The following is a 15,425-nucleotide window of genomic DNA, read 5'->3' as shown; positions in this document are numbered from 1 at the left end:
CATTTGATATGTTCACTTTTCCAGGAATATCAGTGTGAGTATATTGACTCCGCTTTCTATATCTAACATTCTCTCTGTGATCATTTTTATATCTATTCTTTTCCATGTTATTTGTGTAATTTCCTTTATGTCCCCCGTATTTCCTTACTGTTTTTTAAACTTTTTAATTAAATTATAACATACATGTGGAAAAGTGCAAAAACTTATAAGCAATAGTGCAATGATATATCACGAAGTGAACACATTCTGTAACCAACACGCAGATTAAATAATAGAACATTACCATCTCCTAAAAGCCATCCTCACGCTGTCTCCTAATCACTTCTCCTTCCCTTCTCCTCAGAGGTCACACTCTCCTGCCTGCTGACACTGTAGACTGGTTTTCCATGGTTTTGAACTTTATGTGAACAGAATACCTTAGTATGGTTTCCTTTTTGTCTCTCTCTCTCTTTTTTTTTTTTTTTTTAATTTTTATTTTGGCCTTGCCACTCAGCTTGTGGGATCTCAGTTTCCTGATCAGGGACTGAACCCAGGCCACAGCAGTGAAAGCGCCAAATCCTAACCACTAGACCACCAGGGAACTCCCCTTTTTGTCTTGTTCTTTTGCTTAACATTCTGCTTGGGAGAGTCACATTGTTCATGTTGTTGGGTGGCCCTGCGGTTTTCTTCCCTTCTATTTTTATTGCTGTATTGTGTTCAACTTTATGAAAGTACCACAATACATCCAGGAGTGTGATCCTCCCTCCACTTTGTTCTTCTTCAAGAGTTTCTTGGCCCTTTGCTTTTCCATACACATTTTAGAATCAGCCTGAAGTTTCCACCGAAGTCCTGCAGGAAACTTACTGGCATTTCGTTGTATCTAGGGATCAGTTTGTGAATAATTGACATCTTTATAATATTGAGTCTTCCAATCTGTAAATATGATCTATCCATGAGTTTGTTTGTTTTTAAAATTTTTATTGAAATATAGTTGATTTACAATGTTGTATTAGTTTCAGGTATACAGCACAGTGATTCAGTTATACATACATGTATAAATATATGTATTCTTTTATTACATTCTCTTCCACTATAGGTTATTACAAGATATTGAGTATAGTTCCCTGTGCTACACAGTAGGTCCTTGTTTTTATTTTATTTTATTTTATTTTATTTATTTATGTTTGGCTGCGTTAGGTCTTCGTTGCTGCGTGCGGCCTTTCTCTAGTTGCGACAAGCGGGGGCTACTCTTTGTTGCAGTGCTCAGGCTTCTCATTGCGGTGGCTTCTCTTTGCTGCAGAGCACGGGCTCTAGGCACATGGGCTTCAGCAGTTGTGGCTCGTGGGCTCTAGAGCGCAGGCTCAGTAGTTGTGGCGCACGGGCTTAGTTGCTCCGCGGCATGTGGGATCTTCCCAGACCAGGGCTCAAACCCGTGTTCCCTGCATTAGCAGGTGGATTCTTAACCACTGCACCACCAGGGAAGTCCCAGTAGGTCCTTGTTGGTTATCTATTTTATATATCATAGTATCCTTGAGTTTTCAATAAAAGTTGAAAATTGTCTTCTGGGTAGAGGTTTTTCGATAGATTTATTCCTAGATATTTGGTGTCTTTTGATGGTATTGTAAATTATGGTATGATTTTTTTAAATTTTATTTTCTAAGTTCTATTTCTGATTTTCTTGATAGTCAGGCTGTCTATGATTACTGACATTTTTACTTCTTTCCAATATAAGGAAAAAAATCCAAAACTGGGTTTTCTCCTTCTTTCTGATATAAGCATAAAAAATCCAAAGCTGGATTTTTTCCTTCCAGTTTTATTGAGATATAATTGACATATAGCACTGTATTATAAGTTCAAGGTGTACAGCATAATGATTTGACTTACCTACATCGTGCAGTGATTGCCACAATAAGTTTAGTGAACATCTGTCATCTTCAAAATTAAACAAATAGAAAAAATTTTTTTTTGGTGATGAGAACTCTTAGCATTTACTCTCTTAACAAGTTTCACATATAGCACACAGCAGTGTTCATTATATCTATTGCATTGTACATTACATCCCTAGGACTTATTTATCTTGTCACTGGAAGTTTTACCCTTTGACCACCTTCATCCAATCCCCCCTCCCCCATCCACCACCTCTGGTAACCACAAGGGGCATCTCTTTTTCTATGAGTTTGTATGTTTGTTTTTGAAGTATAATTGACCGACAATACTGTGTTAGTTCCTGTTACACAACATAATGATTTTTTCTATACATTTCATACATTCCGCGATGTCTAGTTATGATATGTCACCATACAAGGTTATTACTCACTGACTGTATTCCCCACACTGTACATTTCATACCCATGACTCACTTATTTTGCAACTAGAAGTTTGTACCTCTTAATCTGCCTCACCTACTTCTTTCCTTCCCCCACCCTCCGGTACTCTGGTAACCACCTGTTTGTTCTTTGTCTATAACTCTGTTTCTGTTTTGTTATGTTTTCTCACTTACATCTTTTATTTTTTATTTCTTCTTTTGTCCCCCCTTGGTCTGCTGGCTAGGATCTCCAATACGTTACTGAACAGAGGTGGCGCTAGTAGGTTTGTCGATTTCTCATTTTCCTTCCTGATCGCAGAGGACAAACTTTCACTACTTTACTATTAAGGTTGATGTTTAGTGCAGGATTTTCTTTTCTTTTTTTTTGGCTGCACCGTATGGCTTGGCTTGCGGATCTTAGTTCCCCGACCAGGGATCAAACCCGTGCTGCCTGCAGTGGAAGTGCAGAATCTTAACCACTGGACTGCTGGGAAGTCCCTAGTGCAGGATTTTTATAAAAAGAACACATTGATTAAGAAAGCTCCCTTTATTGATAGTTTTTAATGCATGTTTATTATTGATTGATATTGATTATTATTCATGGATGTTGATTTTTATCAAATGCTCCTTTTGAATCTGTTGAGATTTTTCTCTTTACTGTTAATAAAGTGGATTATATTAATTGATATTTAAAAGTTAATCCAGCCTCACATTCTGTAATAAACTCTATTTGATCCTTTTTATATATGTCTGGATTTGGATTTGGCCTGCTAATATTTCATTTGGGGTTTTATATGTTTATTCAATAGTTCACTATATTTTAGCCAGTGTATTTGATATTTTTTTTCTTTTAAAGTAGCTTTCATCTTGATGATATTTTTTTCTTTTAATAACATCCTGAAAAGCTACATCATCATTTTTGTTGGCTGTATAGTATTCTATTATGGGGATGTACTATTATTTATATTTTCCATCTATTGTTTTATATGTAGGTTCTTTCTTTCTTTTTTGCTACTATAAAGAACATTCTCACAGATGTCATATCAGATTATTTCCTTAGAATAAATTCCCCAAAGAGAAATGATAGAGACTAAAGGTATTCACATTTTAAACTATTTAAGAACCAAGATTTTTGTGAAAGTGAAAAAAGATACAAATATAAAAATCAAACACTTTAAATAAAAAGTTAGAATCCTAAATTTGAATTAGAATATCAGTATGAACTCATGACTTTTTTTTTCTCTTAAAAAACATGTTTTCTAGTTCTGGCCACTGAAAAGGTTTAGATGAAGTCATCAGTCCAGTAGCAATGATGTAGCCTCTAAATACAGTTTTCCAATAAAAGAAATCAGGGCTACTTAGAAAAATGACAGATTCTAGCCCTGGGGCAGAAAATGTACAAGATGTGCCTGAAACATCTTGTCTTATCAGAATGCAAGGAAGCGAGTAAAAACTTCTCTTCTGGGGTCCTGGGAAGGAACTCAAGATCTAACTTGAAGGGGCCAAAATGGGACAATTTGACTCATAAAAAAGGAAAAATATCTACAGTAGATTGAAACACATTAAATATATTTAAAATCCACAAGTTCATACTGATATGAAAAGAAATAACTCTTTGGTCACTTTCTGAGGCTGCTAGGGGGCCACCACATTATTAGGAAAAGTGGTAAATGGCCGGAAAGAATCCAGCCTTTCCCCCCGAGTGTCCTCAGGTAAACAATCACTTGATGAGGGAAGTTTCATTATAGAGGCATCCAACTAATAAAGAAAGAGGGGACGACTGGCTTAGAGTCTCACCATTTTTCATCTCCTATCATCAGAAAGAAGCTGAGGAGGCACTTTGTAATGAATGGATCAACTTACCCCTCTGAGCACTGTCAATATCACTAAAAAGAGAGAACATTCATTACAGGGTTCCTGGTGTTGTGTACCTCCTCTTGACATACAGCACTGTATTTTTCCACATAAGAGGTATTCCTCCCCCCAAATTGAACCTGAATCTGATCGAGTCTCTAGATTTCACTGCCAACTAATAGGAAGCACAGTAAACAAAATGGATCAAGTTACAAGACACACAGGGATGCAGTTAGCACCATCTAGACTGCGGGAAGCAGACGAATTGCGGAGGAAAAGAAGAGAAATGGAACTTACAGATTAAAGGAGACTTCAGAGACATAGCAGTCAGATGCAGCACGTGGACCTTGTTTGGGTCCTAATTTGAACAAACCAACTGTAAAAAAAATTATGAGACAATTGGAGAGATCCTAACAATAACTGGATATTTGATGATGTTAAGGAATGATTATTTTTTAGGTATGATAATAAATAAAATATAAAAGTCCTTTTCTTGTAGAAATATCTACTGAACTACTTAGAGTTGAAAATATATAAAGTTTGAAGCTTGCTTCAAAACAATCGAGCGAGGGGGAGAGTGGGCAGGAGAAGAGTTGAAAGGTGAGCTCTGAGTTGATAAATGTTGAAGCCGAGTGGTGGGTACATAACATGTATTATACTATTCTCTCTATTTGATATAGTTTTGAAATTTGTCATTATAAATGGGAAAGTCATTTTGATAGGACTTTCTAAATTGCTTTTCAGATGCTGAAAAAGTTTACATTCCCACCAACAGTGTATGAGATCGCCCATTTCCACACGCCCTTGCCACATTGGGTATTTGCATTCTTTGAATATTTTGCCAATCTGATAAGGAAAGTGGTATTTTGTTGCTTTAATTTTAAGGTATCATTTTAATTAGAGGTTTTGTTGCCATTTGCACCTCAGAGGGCCCTTCATCATCTCCAGTCTCCAGAAACAATCTGCCTGTTTATGTTTTGTACAAAAGAAGAGTTGTTCTCAGACAGCTCTGTGAACCCGGCATAACAGGCAGTACAGCCATTGCCTTAGCATCCGTCTTTATTGCAGTTTCCTTTCAACCGGCACGGTCTTTATTTCCGACTATAACACCTCAGTGATTATCAGTTTATTCCATGACCTGGATAGATTCTGGATAGAAAGTTAGAGTGAGGGTTTAACATAGATGATGGGTGCTTTTTTTTTTAATCCTTAGCAAAGAGGTTCCTGTTTTTTCAATTGTCTGTAGTGGTGGCAAAATCCATTTGAAGCCTTTTTCATATACGCATTCCCTTGTCTGTAAGGAAGTCAAGGGACTCTCCAGACCTAGAAGCACAGTCTCCGCTTTGTTTCTGAAAAGGAACATGTGTGGCTCCCCACACACTGAGAGGAAAATATGCTGCCCTCATAATTGGTCTCAGTAGGAACTCGGAGCATTCTGTTGTGTTTGCTGCTGTCCAGTGTAGTTTCATGTTTCACTCTCGGATAAATTGTATACTGAAATGCATTATGTCGTTTCAGAAATAATTACCGAGAGTGATGTTAAGTGGGAAGGAGAAAGTATACAACGAGTTTAACAAATTCCTTTTCCTCTCGCCATGCTTTATTGTGTGTGACAAAATGCACGGGCGTAAACTATTTTTGATACTAATCTTTTCCTCTAAGTGAAGTTGGCACCGTGGCTCCCCGCCCCGCTGCCTGGCTGTTGCCTCAGGAGCAGGTGTGTTACCTCGTTGCTCGGTGCTCAGGTACTCACGGTGTATGTGCTGTTTACCTTCTCCTTGAATCGGCTCAAGTCCGCAGGGGCCATTGTGATGTAGTAGAAAAGCAGGGCAGAGTCAGAATGTGGATTTCATCTCTGCCACTTAGGAGCTGGGTGCTAAAGTGATCTGGCCTCAGAGGAATTTAGATACATGCCTGGCATGCAGTAAATGTCAGTTGAATTTGAATTATTAATGAAACAAATCTGTAATGCATGCCTACTGTGTGTTAAGGTCCAATGTATCTGAAATACACAGTTCTTACCTACAAATGATTATCCTCCCCGCTTTCCATCCCTTTTCGACAGTAACTTGCATGATTCTGGTATATGTTCCACCTGTGCTTTAGCATCAGTCCCTCTAGGAAATGCTGAAGGCTTCAAGCCTTTTCTTTGCCACAGCCTTTGAGGAGAGTTCCAGCCCAGGGACGAGGAGGTTGTCGGTCTGTTTTGATGTCAGCTTTCTCAGCAGTGGCGAGAAGCCAGCGGTAACTTGCCTGACCGCAGTCTTTCTAGCAGCATCTGTTGGGGAAAAATACAGCTCAGCTTCATGGGAGTAACTCCCAATTGCTGAATCCATTCTTTCAGGTTGGCTCTGCAAAGAGGTAAAGAATTTATGAGGAGTGGAGGTGGATATATGCTTTGGTTTGTTCAGTGTGTGATAACATTCATCACTAAGGCTGGCATAAGCTTTGAGTGGCTTAGGGTAAACGGTGATATCGAAGCTGCGCTCTGAGACAGCAAGTGGGAGCCGATCAGATCAGGGTGCAGAGGGGGTGGCAGATGCAGTGCTGTTGCCAGAAGTCCCTGTTCTTTTGCTTGTTGACTCCTCATGTCAGTGGGCATTTTATTGTTGTTATTGAAGTTGAAGCAGAAGCATCTCCCAGAATCTTGTTCTCCTGTCTACACTCCTGAAAGGCCCTGAGCTACCGATGGAATGTCATGCAAGGGTCTGGCTCCTGGGTTAAGTGAATGCACGTTAAAACACGCGTGTGCTATCTGAGGTAACTGATTTTATCTGCTTGCTTCAGCCTGAGGGTTTCCCATGTTGGGCAGTGACCTTTAACTGCCTTGGCAGGTCAGATTCTGTAATATTGTTTCTTTATAGAGTTTGAGAGGTTCTTAGATGCACAACTGAGAAAGGATGTTTCTCTGAAGAGCTACAGAATGTCATTTCCCAAAGGGCCAAATGTACTTCCACAGACTGATCTTCACTGGATACCTGCTATGTGGCCAGCAGCCTTTTAAGGTTGTGAAGGAAATACATGCTGTCACCTTGGTCCTTAAAGAACTTACGATAATAATAATAATCTATTATTATTAATATTAGGCACTTACTAAATGCCAGACACTCTACTCCTGGCCTCATATACACATTGCTCCACTTAATCCTCCCAACAACCTATGAGGTATTATTACCATGCCCATTTTACAGATAAAGAAACACAGGTTTAGAGAAGTGTGTTAACCTGCCAGCATCTTAATCCAAATCTGTCTGACTCCAAAGCCTGTGGTCTGCTTGCGTGAGGTACAAGTTAGAGAGGCAAGCTGGGCTACCAGGAAAATGCACACGAATTGGCAATGGAGACAAAGCTACGAGGAACAGCTAAGGTGTGACATGTCAGAACCAAGATTCTGAAAGATCTTGGCAGACTGAAAGAACAGAAAAGACACTAAAATGAAATATACTAGAGATACATGGCCATTTAAGTAAAAATCAGCTATGTAAGTCCTGAGCAGGAGAAAAAGGGTTCAGTAGCGCTCTTTGAGCGGACAAGAGGACCCAGTGACCTGCCAGTTCCAAGTGGGGCAGCACTGGGACGTGGCGGTCTCCAGCAAACGCTGGTGCCAGCTGATGGGGACCCGCTGAGGGGTGAATGGACACAGCAGGACTGTGAGCAATGGGTCAGTGCATTAGGGGCTTTGGTCTTGAAGTACTGGAGGAACGGTCTTCATGTGGCACAGAGGGGACACTTACTTGGTGCAACTTGAGAGGGAAGTTGGGGAGGTCTTGACTCCACGGGAACATCCCTGAGCTGTTCCAGAGCCATCGGGCTGCCTGCTGGGCACTGTGAGGAAACGTGAAGCCCAGGCTGGACGGTGTTGCTGGGTGGGATTCTGTGACTCCAGGGGCTGCAGAAGGTCAGAGCAGAGAGCAGACGCTGTTCTCAGAGAAAGCGGACGACGAGGACGGGGTTTAGACGGTTGCCGAGGGAAGAGCATTCTAGGCGAGGAAAGACAAAGGAAAAAAAGGGAGTAGGCACTCAAAACACGCGTCTTACTTGTTGAACAGGGGGAGGGCGTGGCTTGAGTATGAGTAATGGTGCTAACGGGGCAGGAGAAATGCGCTTGCATCAGAGGGATCTGAGTGGTACGTATCCCGAGCCCGCTTATTTAGGAGGTGAGAACTTGTAAGGTACCATTATTTTCTTCTGGTGTATTTGGTCAAGTTGCATTAATTGAATCCATGACCCAAACCGTGTCTTATTTGCAAGAGACTAATTTCAGTGTGATGAACAAAATAGGCATCTCTTTCCTTGTTACTTACAAACCTCGGCCTCTCTGAAGTGTGTGAAAGGAGACCTGGTACCCACTGAATTTTACCAACTGCGTCTTGCGCCACGTGTTCCATTTTAAAGCCACGTGGTTGAAGGTGGGTCAGATCTTTACCTGCATTATGGTGTGGCCACCTGCAAAGGCAGGAGGGTCCCACCCCAAACCAAACTGAGGCTGATGATACCACACATGCTCCAGGAGGGTTTGGAAGGGTTTGTTACTTTCATATTTGAAGTCTCCGGGGAGACAGGGCAGGCCCCTCATGCAGGTTTGGAGAGGCTGAGAGAGCAAGGAAGTGGGACTTGAGGTGAAGGCTGGGATCAGCACGAGAGTCCCCAGCACATGGGCAGGGGCTTGTGGGATCTGAAACTCCCGCTGGCACCGGCGGAGCCCAGATGTTGGGCAGAAACAGCGAAAAGGAAAACAGATTCCTTATTACAGCCCGTAGATGGAAATAAGAGTCATTTCTGCAGGGCCTTGAAGGGAGCTGGCGAGAAGAGTATTGCGCCAAAACCTTGTATTCTGCGTGTGTGTCCCAGCTAACCCCAAACAGGCTGTACTAACCTTACGATTAAATGTCGTCCAGGCCTCGTTGCCGGTGCACAGCCAGGTGCTACCTTCAATTGAGGGTGTGGATGGCTCGGACCCTTTGGCGACCCTGCAGAACCCCATGGCCAGACTGGAGGCCAAGGAGGAGGAGGACTCGGAGGAGGACTCGGAGGAGGAGGAGGAGGATGGTGAAGACACAGACCTGGACGACTGGGAGCCTGACCCCCCTCGGCCCTTCGACCCGCACGACCTGTGTACGTAGAGCCGCCTCTCGGGAGCGTGTGTGGCGCAGGGCGGGCTGGCCCCTGCTGGGGCTCCTGGTGCAGACGCTGCTCCCGGTCTAGGTGTCCCCCTCACTCCGTCCTCAGGCAGCCTGTGAAGGAGGCCTTGGCTATCCCTAGAGTTCTGATTGTACCGATGAGCAGACAGAAGCCCAGGGGAAGCTGGGCAGCCTGCTCAGTGCCATAGGGGGCCGGGGCTGGGTCAGGAGCGAGCCTCAGTCTCTGATCCCAGAACTCCAGCTGCCAGACCGTGATGTTGTCCAGTCCTGGCAGATCTGGCCATTTCCGATTCCACAAGTTCCCTTCCTGCTTCACCTCTCTTCATACCGACCTGAAAAAATGCCTGTTATAAAAAGACGCCTGTTATGAAAAGACACCCCAGGCACCAGAGAGCTGCATTTTTCTAATCGACTAATGCTCCCCACAGTCTTGTGAGGTCGGCAGCTTTCCCAAGGTCGTGCTCAGTTGTTCAAGAGTCAGGGTTCAAACTTGGGTGTCTGCTGGCTGCAGGTGCCCAGGACGACTGCCTGTCCGTCCTGCCTGCTTAGGGGGCGGGTCCTGCTTCCACCCACCAAGCCATTGCCGCTGCCCATCAACTTCGTGCCTAGATGGCAAAGTCCTTATCTCCTCTTGTGAGTTACGAGACCCTGCAGAGCTTTGAGGTCTCACCGTATTTCCCCTGGACCTTCTGTGTAGTTGTGGTAGGCCTGTTTGCATGGGGCCCGTGTTCATCTCCACGCCCAAAGAAGGGCTTCCTCATTTTGCTTTTCTTTGAATTCATAAGTTTTCAAGGCAACTCCTTAGTCAAATACACACAAGGTCACTTTATCTTATAAATATTAATATAAGATAGCTCTCCATTATTGGAGAACTGTGGAAATTGAAAATACCCATTTTCTAAGTCAGGTCATCACACAGCCAGAGTTGGGTAAACTATAATTGGTTAATTAGATTTGTTTAGGGTCATGAGTATGCTCTCCGTGTGGCCCAGTCACTTTTTTCTGTTTTGTGGCTGTACCTATCTCATTCTGTTGGTGAGCGGACAGATGGGTGACACTGGGAAAGGGGGTGAACGTGGATGCTTAGTGCCAACCGGTCACTCGCAGAATGAGCTGAAATACATATCAGGGCTGGGCTAATTGTGTCATCCAGGTGAATGGTAGATGGGATGCTAAATTCATTCATTTCAGCATTACCTTCACACAGTACACATGGAAATCTCAAACTCAACAGCGCTTTTTCTGTTGATTTAGACATGCCCAGACAATAAGGCTTCTATAACTCCCTTTGAGGAAACTGATTAAACAGTATTGTCGGGCTTTTAAAAAACAGCTTTATTGTGCTATAATTTACATACTATAAAATTCACCTAATTTACATAGTATAAAATTCTCATCAGATTTTGTAACATTTAGCCTAATAAGCTCTTCTTTTCTCTTTTTAGACATGTTATAATTGATTTGTAAGTTTTTTTTTTTTGTTTTTTTTTTTCTTTTTGCGGTATGCGGGCCTCTCACTGTTGTGGCCTCTCCCGTTGCGGAGCACAGGCTCCGGATGCGCAGGCCCAGCGGCCATGGCTCACGGGCCCAGCCGCTCCGCGGCATATGGGATCCTCCCAGACCGGGGCACGAACCCGTATCCCCTGCATCGGCAGGCGGACTCTTAACCACTGCGCCACCAGGGAGGCCCTGATTTGTAAGTTTAATGCCACTATTTGAATGAATATCCAATAGAGGAATACATCACAGCCTGCAAATTATTTCCGGCAGGCCGCAAGCTAATTCTGCCTGATTTTAGAAGAAAAGTACAGGATTTTAGTGGTCTCTGAGGAGTAATGTATTACAATGGAACGGGTATTGCAGTTGTAGGAGTTCATTGAGTTTGGGCTTGGAAATTTAGATTTGGGGATTTTTCAGGTTGGAACTTTTTCCCTGAGACTGTCACATTGGGGATTTCTCTCTCGTGTAGGGTGTGAGGAGTGTAATAACGCACACTCTTCCGTGTGCCCGAAGCATGGCCCCCTGCATCCGATCCCCAACCGGCCGGTGCTGACTCGGGCGCGGGCCAGCCTGCCCCTGGTGCTGTACATCGACAGGTTCCTGGGCGGTGTGTTCTCCAAAAGGCGGATCCCCAAGCGCACCCAGTTCGGCCCCGTGGAGGGGCCGCTGGTCAGGGAGTCGGAGCTGAAGGACTGTTACATCCACCTCAAGGTAATTTATGCTTCAACGTAGTCCAGTCTCGTTCTGATGATTTTTAAGGGGCACGCGTTTTCCCACCAAGCCTCTTAATGCAGTCTCATAGCAGTTCGCTAGTATTTTTCTTTCTATGCTTGACTTGTTTCAAATGGAGACGTTTTCTCTCTCACCAATGACACAGAGGGTACAGTTTCAGTCCCCGAAGTCTCATTGTGAATGATTCTGAGAGGTGTAGTTCTCAGGGGCTGGATTAGTCTGGGAGGGCTGCCAGAATCATACACGACAGACCGGGAGAGCTTAAAGAACCGATGTTTGTTCTCTCACAGTCCTAGAGGCTGGAAGTCCAAGGCCAAGGTGCAGGCAAGGCTGGCGCCCTGTGAGGCTGCTCTCCTTGGCTTGCAGGTGGCTGCCCTGCGGCTGCCTTTGCACAGGGCTGTCCCTGTCTGCAAGGTGCCTCTGGAGCTTCTCTGCGTGTCCTGATCTCCCCTTCCTATGAGGACACCAGTCAGATGGGATTGGGACCCACTCTTTCAAAGCCCTGTCTCCGAATGCAGTTACATTCTGGGCTACTGGGGGGCTAGGGCTTCAACATACGAATTTTGGGGGGACAGAATTCATCCCATAAAAGGGACTCGACAGCTTTTTTTTCAAATTAACTTTGACTGGAACACAGAATTACGTCGACTCATGTTATCGACTCATGTTATTCCCCTAATGTTTTTAGGAAAACCTCTTTTCAGTTTTTTTTAAAAAATTAATTAATCTATTTATTTATTTTTGGCTGCGTTGGGTCTTCGTTTCTGTGTGAGGGCTTTCTCTAGTTGCGGCGAGTGGGGGCCACTCTTCATCGCGGTGCGCGGGCTTCTCATTGCGGTGGCTTCTCTTGTTGTGGAGCACAAGCTCCAGATGCACAGGCTCAGTAGTTGTGGCTCACGGGCCTAGTTGCTCTGTGACATGTGGGATCTTCCCAGACCAGGGCTCGAACCCGTGTCCCCTGCACTGGCAGGCAGATTCTCAACCACTGCGCCACCAGGGAAACCCCTCTTTTCAGTTTTTGAAACAGGTCTATCCTGTTGTATCTTTTGTTGAAGAATAGTTCACGGTGTGTTATGGTATATTTACACTGATGTCTGTTCCTCCCTTTTGATGCTTTTGCTTCTATCCAACCCCTCTGCTGTCTTCTTCTTGGAGAGCCACTCTGTAGAACCAAGAAAGGCAGTGGGGAGGGAGAATTTTGGTGGTATGTTTTTGAGAAATCAGCAGCTTTCATGGGGAGATTTTCTTGGTGAGTGCTCAAGGTGTCCTAGAAAGGATATAACTTCGTAAAGAGACATACCTATCACCAGGCTACACATTATAAATGAAATGCTGTTGAACCCCCAAAGGAAGTCACTTGTAACAAACTGGAGAGTATTTTGCTTACATTTTCTGGCTCATTAGTAGCATTTTTGGATGTGTTAGTTAATGATGAAATATCAACCAAAGCTGTACACTCAGGGTGCTAACTTTTAGATTTTGCTAAGTAATCCTCCTGTAGGTGAGTCTTCAGAAAGTATCTTTTTCCTGTTCCATTCGGCAAGACACAATTCCAGTATCTTTCTAGATACAAAGGGGGAGAATCAGCATATCTGGTTAATTTCAGGAATAATATCTTGTATATCATTACATGAATATCATATTAGAGGTTTTATGTATGTGTGTCTCTTTACTTTCACTCTGGTTGCAGGTTTCTCTTGATAAAGGTGACAGAAAAGACAGGGATTTGCATGAAGACCTGTGGTTTGAGTTGTCTGACGAGACCCTTTGTAACTGGATGATGTTTGTGCGCCCGGCCCAGAATCACCTGGAGCAGAACCTGGTGGCTTATCAGTATGGCCACCACGTGTACTACACAACAATCAAGAACGTGGAGCCCAAGCAAGAGCTTAAGGTACAGTGCTGGGTCAGTGGCGCCTTTGCTAGGAATTGCAATTGCTTCATGCTTTTCCTACTTTTCTTTTCCCTTTGCAGAGGGATTCTTTAAAAAATGGTCCTTTTCTTGTAATTCACTGACTTACTGAGCACTTGCTGTGTACTGTACACTTCTAATAATCCCACAAATAAAACAGAATGAAAAGCTTATGACTTTTGAGATCTATCAAAGGCATTCATGAAGGTATTAGGCCCAAGGGTGAGGAAGTAGTTGCTTTGGGGGCACAGGCAGGTCTGTGTGATTAAAGATGGGCTTACTTCACACCATTTACACATTCTAAGGAAGAGTTAGTTGGGAAGCAGGAGATCTTGTAAAATGGAATTCAGATGTATGGGCAAGATTTCTTTATCTGAAGACTCATTTTACCCAAAGAATTCTAATGCACTGACTTCTGATTTTAGGAATATATTTTTTGGGGGATAACGCTCTGTAGGAATTTGTCTAACTATTAACTCTTGATAATTAATGAAAATTCCGCTATGATTCTAAGGGAAAATCCCCTCCGCCCCCCACCACCACCCCGTTTTTAAAGCTATGTTAGGAATATGGTAAAAAGAGGGGGTCAAAATATTAAAGTTATAAATGAAAAATATGTTAGAAATGATTGCTTTGGTACATGAACACTGAATAGCACTGTGCCTCAGTGTGGTAAAGTGAGAAATAGATACTTCTTTTGGGGGAACAAAGACCTAGACTTTGTTTAAAAGCTATACAAACCCTGCGTCTTTGAAACTGTCAAGTAGATAGTCCATAACCTCCAAAGAAAATGTGTAGAAGGAGATTCACACCTCACACCTATATTCCAATAAATTCTTGATACTGAATGAATACTTTTTAACTGTGGAGGGGAGATTATTTTCTCTTTTAATGCAGTAGAAGGCAGACAGATACAATTAATAAGAATATAATAGTTCAATATAATGAACAACCAAAACAACAGAATGGGGGAAATATTTGTAATACATGTTAAAAGGTTTGAGTATACAAACTGAGAGAAAGTTGTGTGCCTCTAACCTCACTACATCCAGATGGACAATAAACAAGTATCGGGAATAGACTTTATTTGGGGGAGGACTCAAAGAGTAAAGAAATGTTAAAAATTTTTTTTAAATGTTGATAATTTAAAAACCCTTAAAGCAACTATGAGTTAATATTTTTGTTAATTTAAACTAGCAAAAATAAACAGATATAATACAAGGAGTGTGAGGGTTTAAAAAATAGGGAAATGTTTCAGAATTGCAATATTTTATAGAATATTTCTGACAGTAGGCAGCAAAAATGTTCTTGGCTGAGTAAACCCAATCCTTGAAAATAAGTCTGAGGAAATAATTATAAACAAAGATAGAGCTAGATACATTAGAATTTTGTAATTTTTTTACTGACTCAGACATTAAGGTGCACCATTATTTTACACACCGTTAAGAAAAAAAATACACTGCCAGCTGAGCTATGTTACAGTGCTTATTTTAATCAACAGAAATCATTATTTTATATTTATTGCAGGAGTTATTTTGGACTTATTTAGACATAATTTTGATATCACATCACACTTATGTATATTTAAAAAGGTACAATATAAGCAAAATAAATTGGTTAAGGTATAAACTGCTTTCTGTGCAGTCTGACTTTTTTTTTCTTTAACTGGATCATTGTTTTACTTTATCATGGATGTTTGTGCTTTTGTATATCTGTCATCTTCTGTGCCATCAAGGTGTTGATGGTGATGCAGTGTTTTTAGAATAAGTGCTCCTCTGTCACCTCTGGGATATTTTTCCAAGCCACTGATAGCTTTTCTGTAAGTTTTGATGCTGTGCTTTCTCACTGACTGAACCCATATGTGTCTTTTTCCTCAACTGAAACACATGTCCTTGGAAGTTGAGAGTTTTTTGATCAAGTCAGTGGGAAGTTTCTGATCACTCGATGTTTGATATGTTAATGAGAGTTCCTCCAGTATGATCACACCAGCCTTGCATTGCTT

At 42.4% G+C, this 15,425-nt stretch overlaps 1 protein-coding gene across 2 annotated transcripts in view; it reads left to right on the top strand.

Annotated features, from left to right (window-relative positions):
• PRDM10 (PR/SET domain 10) overlaps positions 1–15,425 on the top strand; it is an 87,477-nt gene that overhangs the window by 37,949 nt on the left and 34,103 nt on the right. Inside the window, exons 5-8 of one of the 2 annotated variants that reach the window (XM_060103668.1) lie at positions 4,883–4,954; positions 9,037–9,253; positions 11,249–11,490; positions 13,202–13,405. In XM_060103668.1, coding sequence (XP_059959651.1) covers positions 4,883–4,954; positions 9,037–9,253; positions 11,249–11,490; positions 13,202–13,405 — 735 coding nt within the window. The remainder of the gene's footprint in view (positions 1–4,882; positions 4,955–9,036; positions 9,254–11,248; positions 11,491–13,201; positions 13,406–15,425) is intronic. The other variant, XM_060103669.1, reaches the window with a different exon arrangement.

This window comes from Mesoplodon densirostris, chromosome 7 (genome assembly GCF_025265405.1).
Source record: "Mesoplodon densirostris isolate mMesDen1 chromosome 7, mMesDen1 primary haplotype, whole genome shotgun sequence".
In the NCBI taxonomy this organism is placed as follows: domain Eukaryota; kingdom Metazoa; phylum Chordata; class Mammalia; order Artiodactyla; family Ziphiidae; genus Mesoplodon; species Mesoplodon densirostris.
The sequence above is the reverse complement of the archived record's forward strand: the minus strand, read 5'-3'. Positions and strand labels throughout refer to the sequence as shown.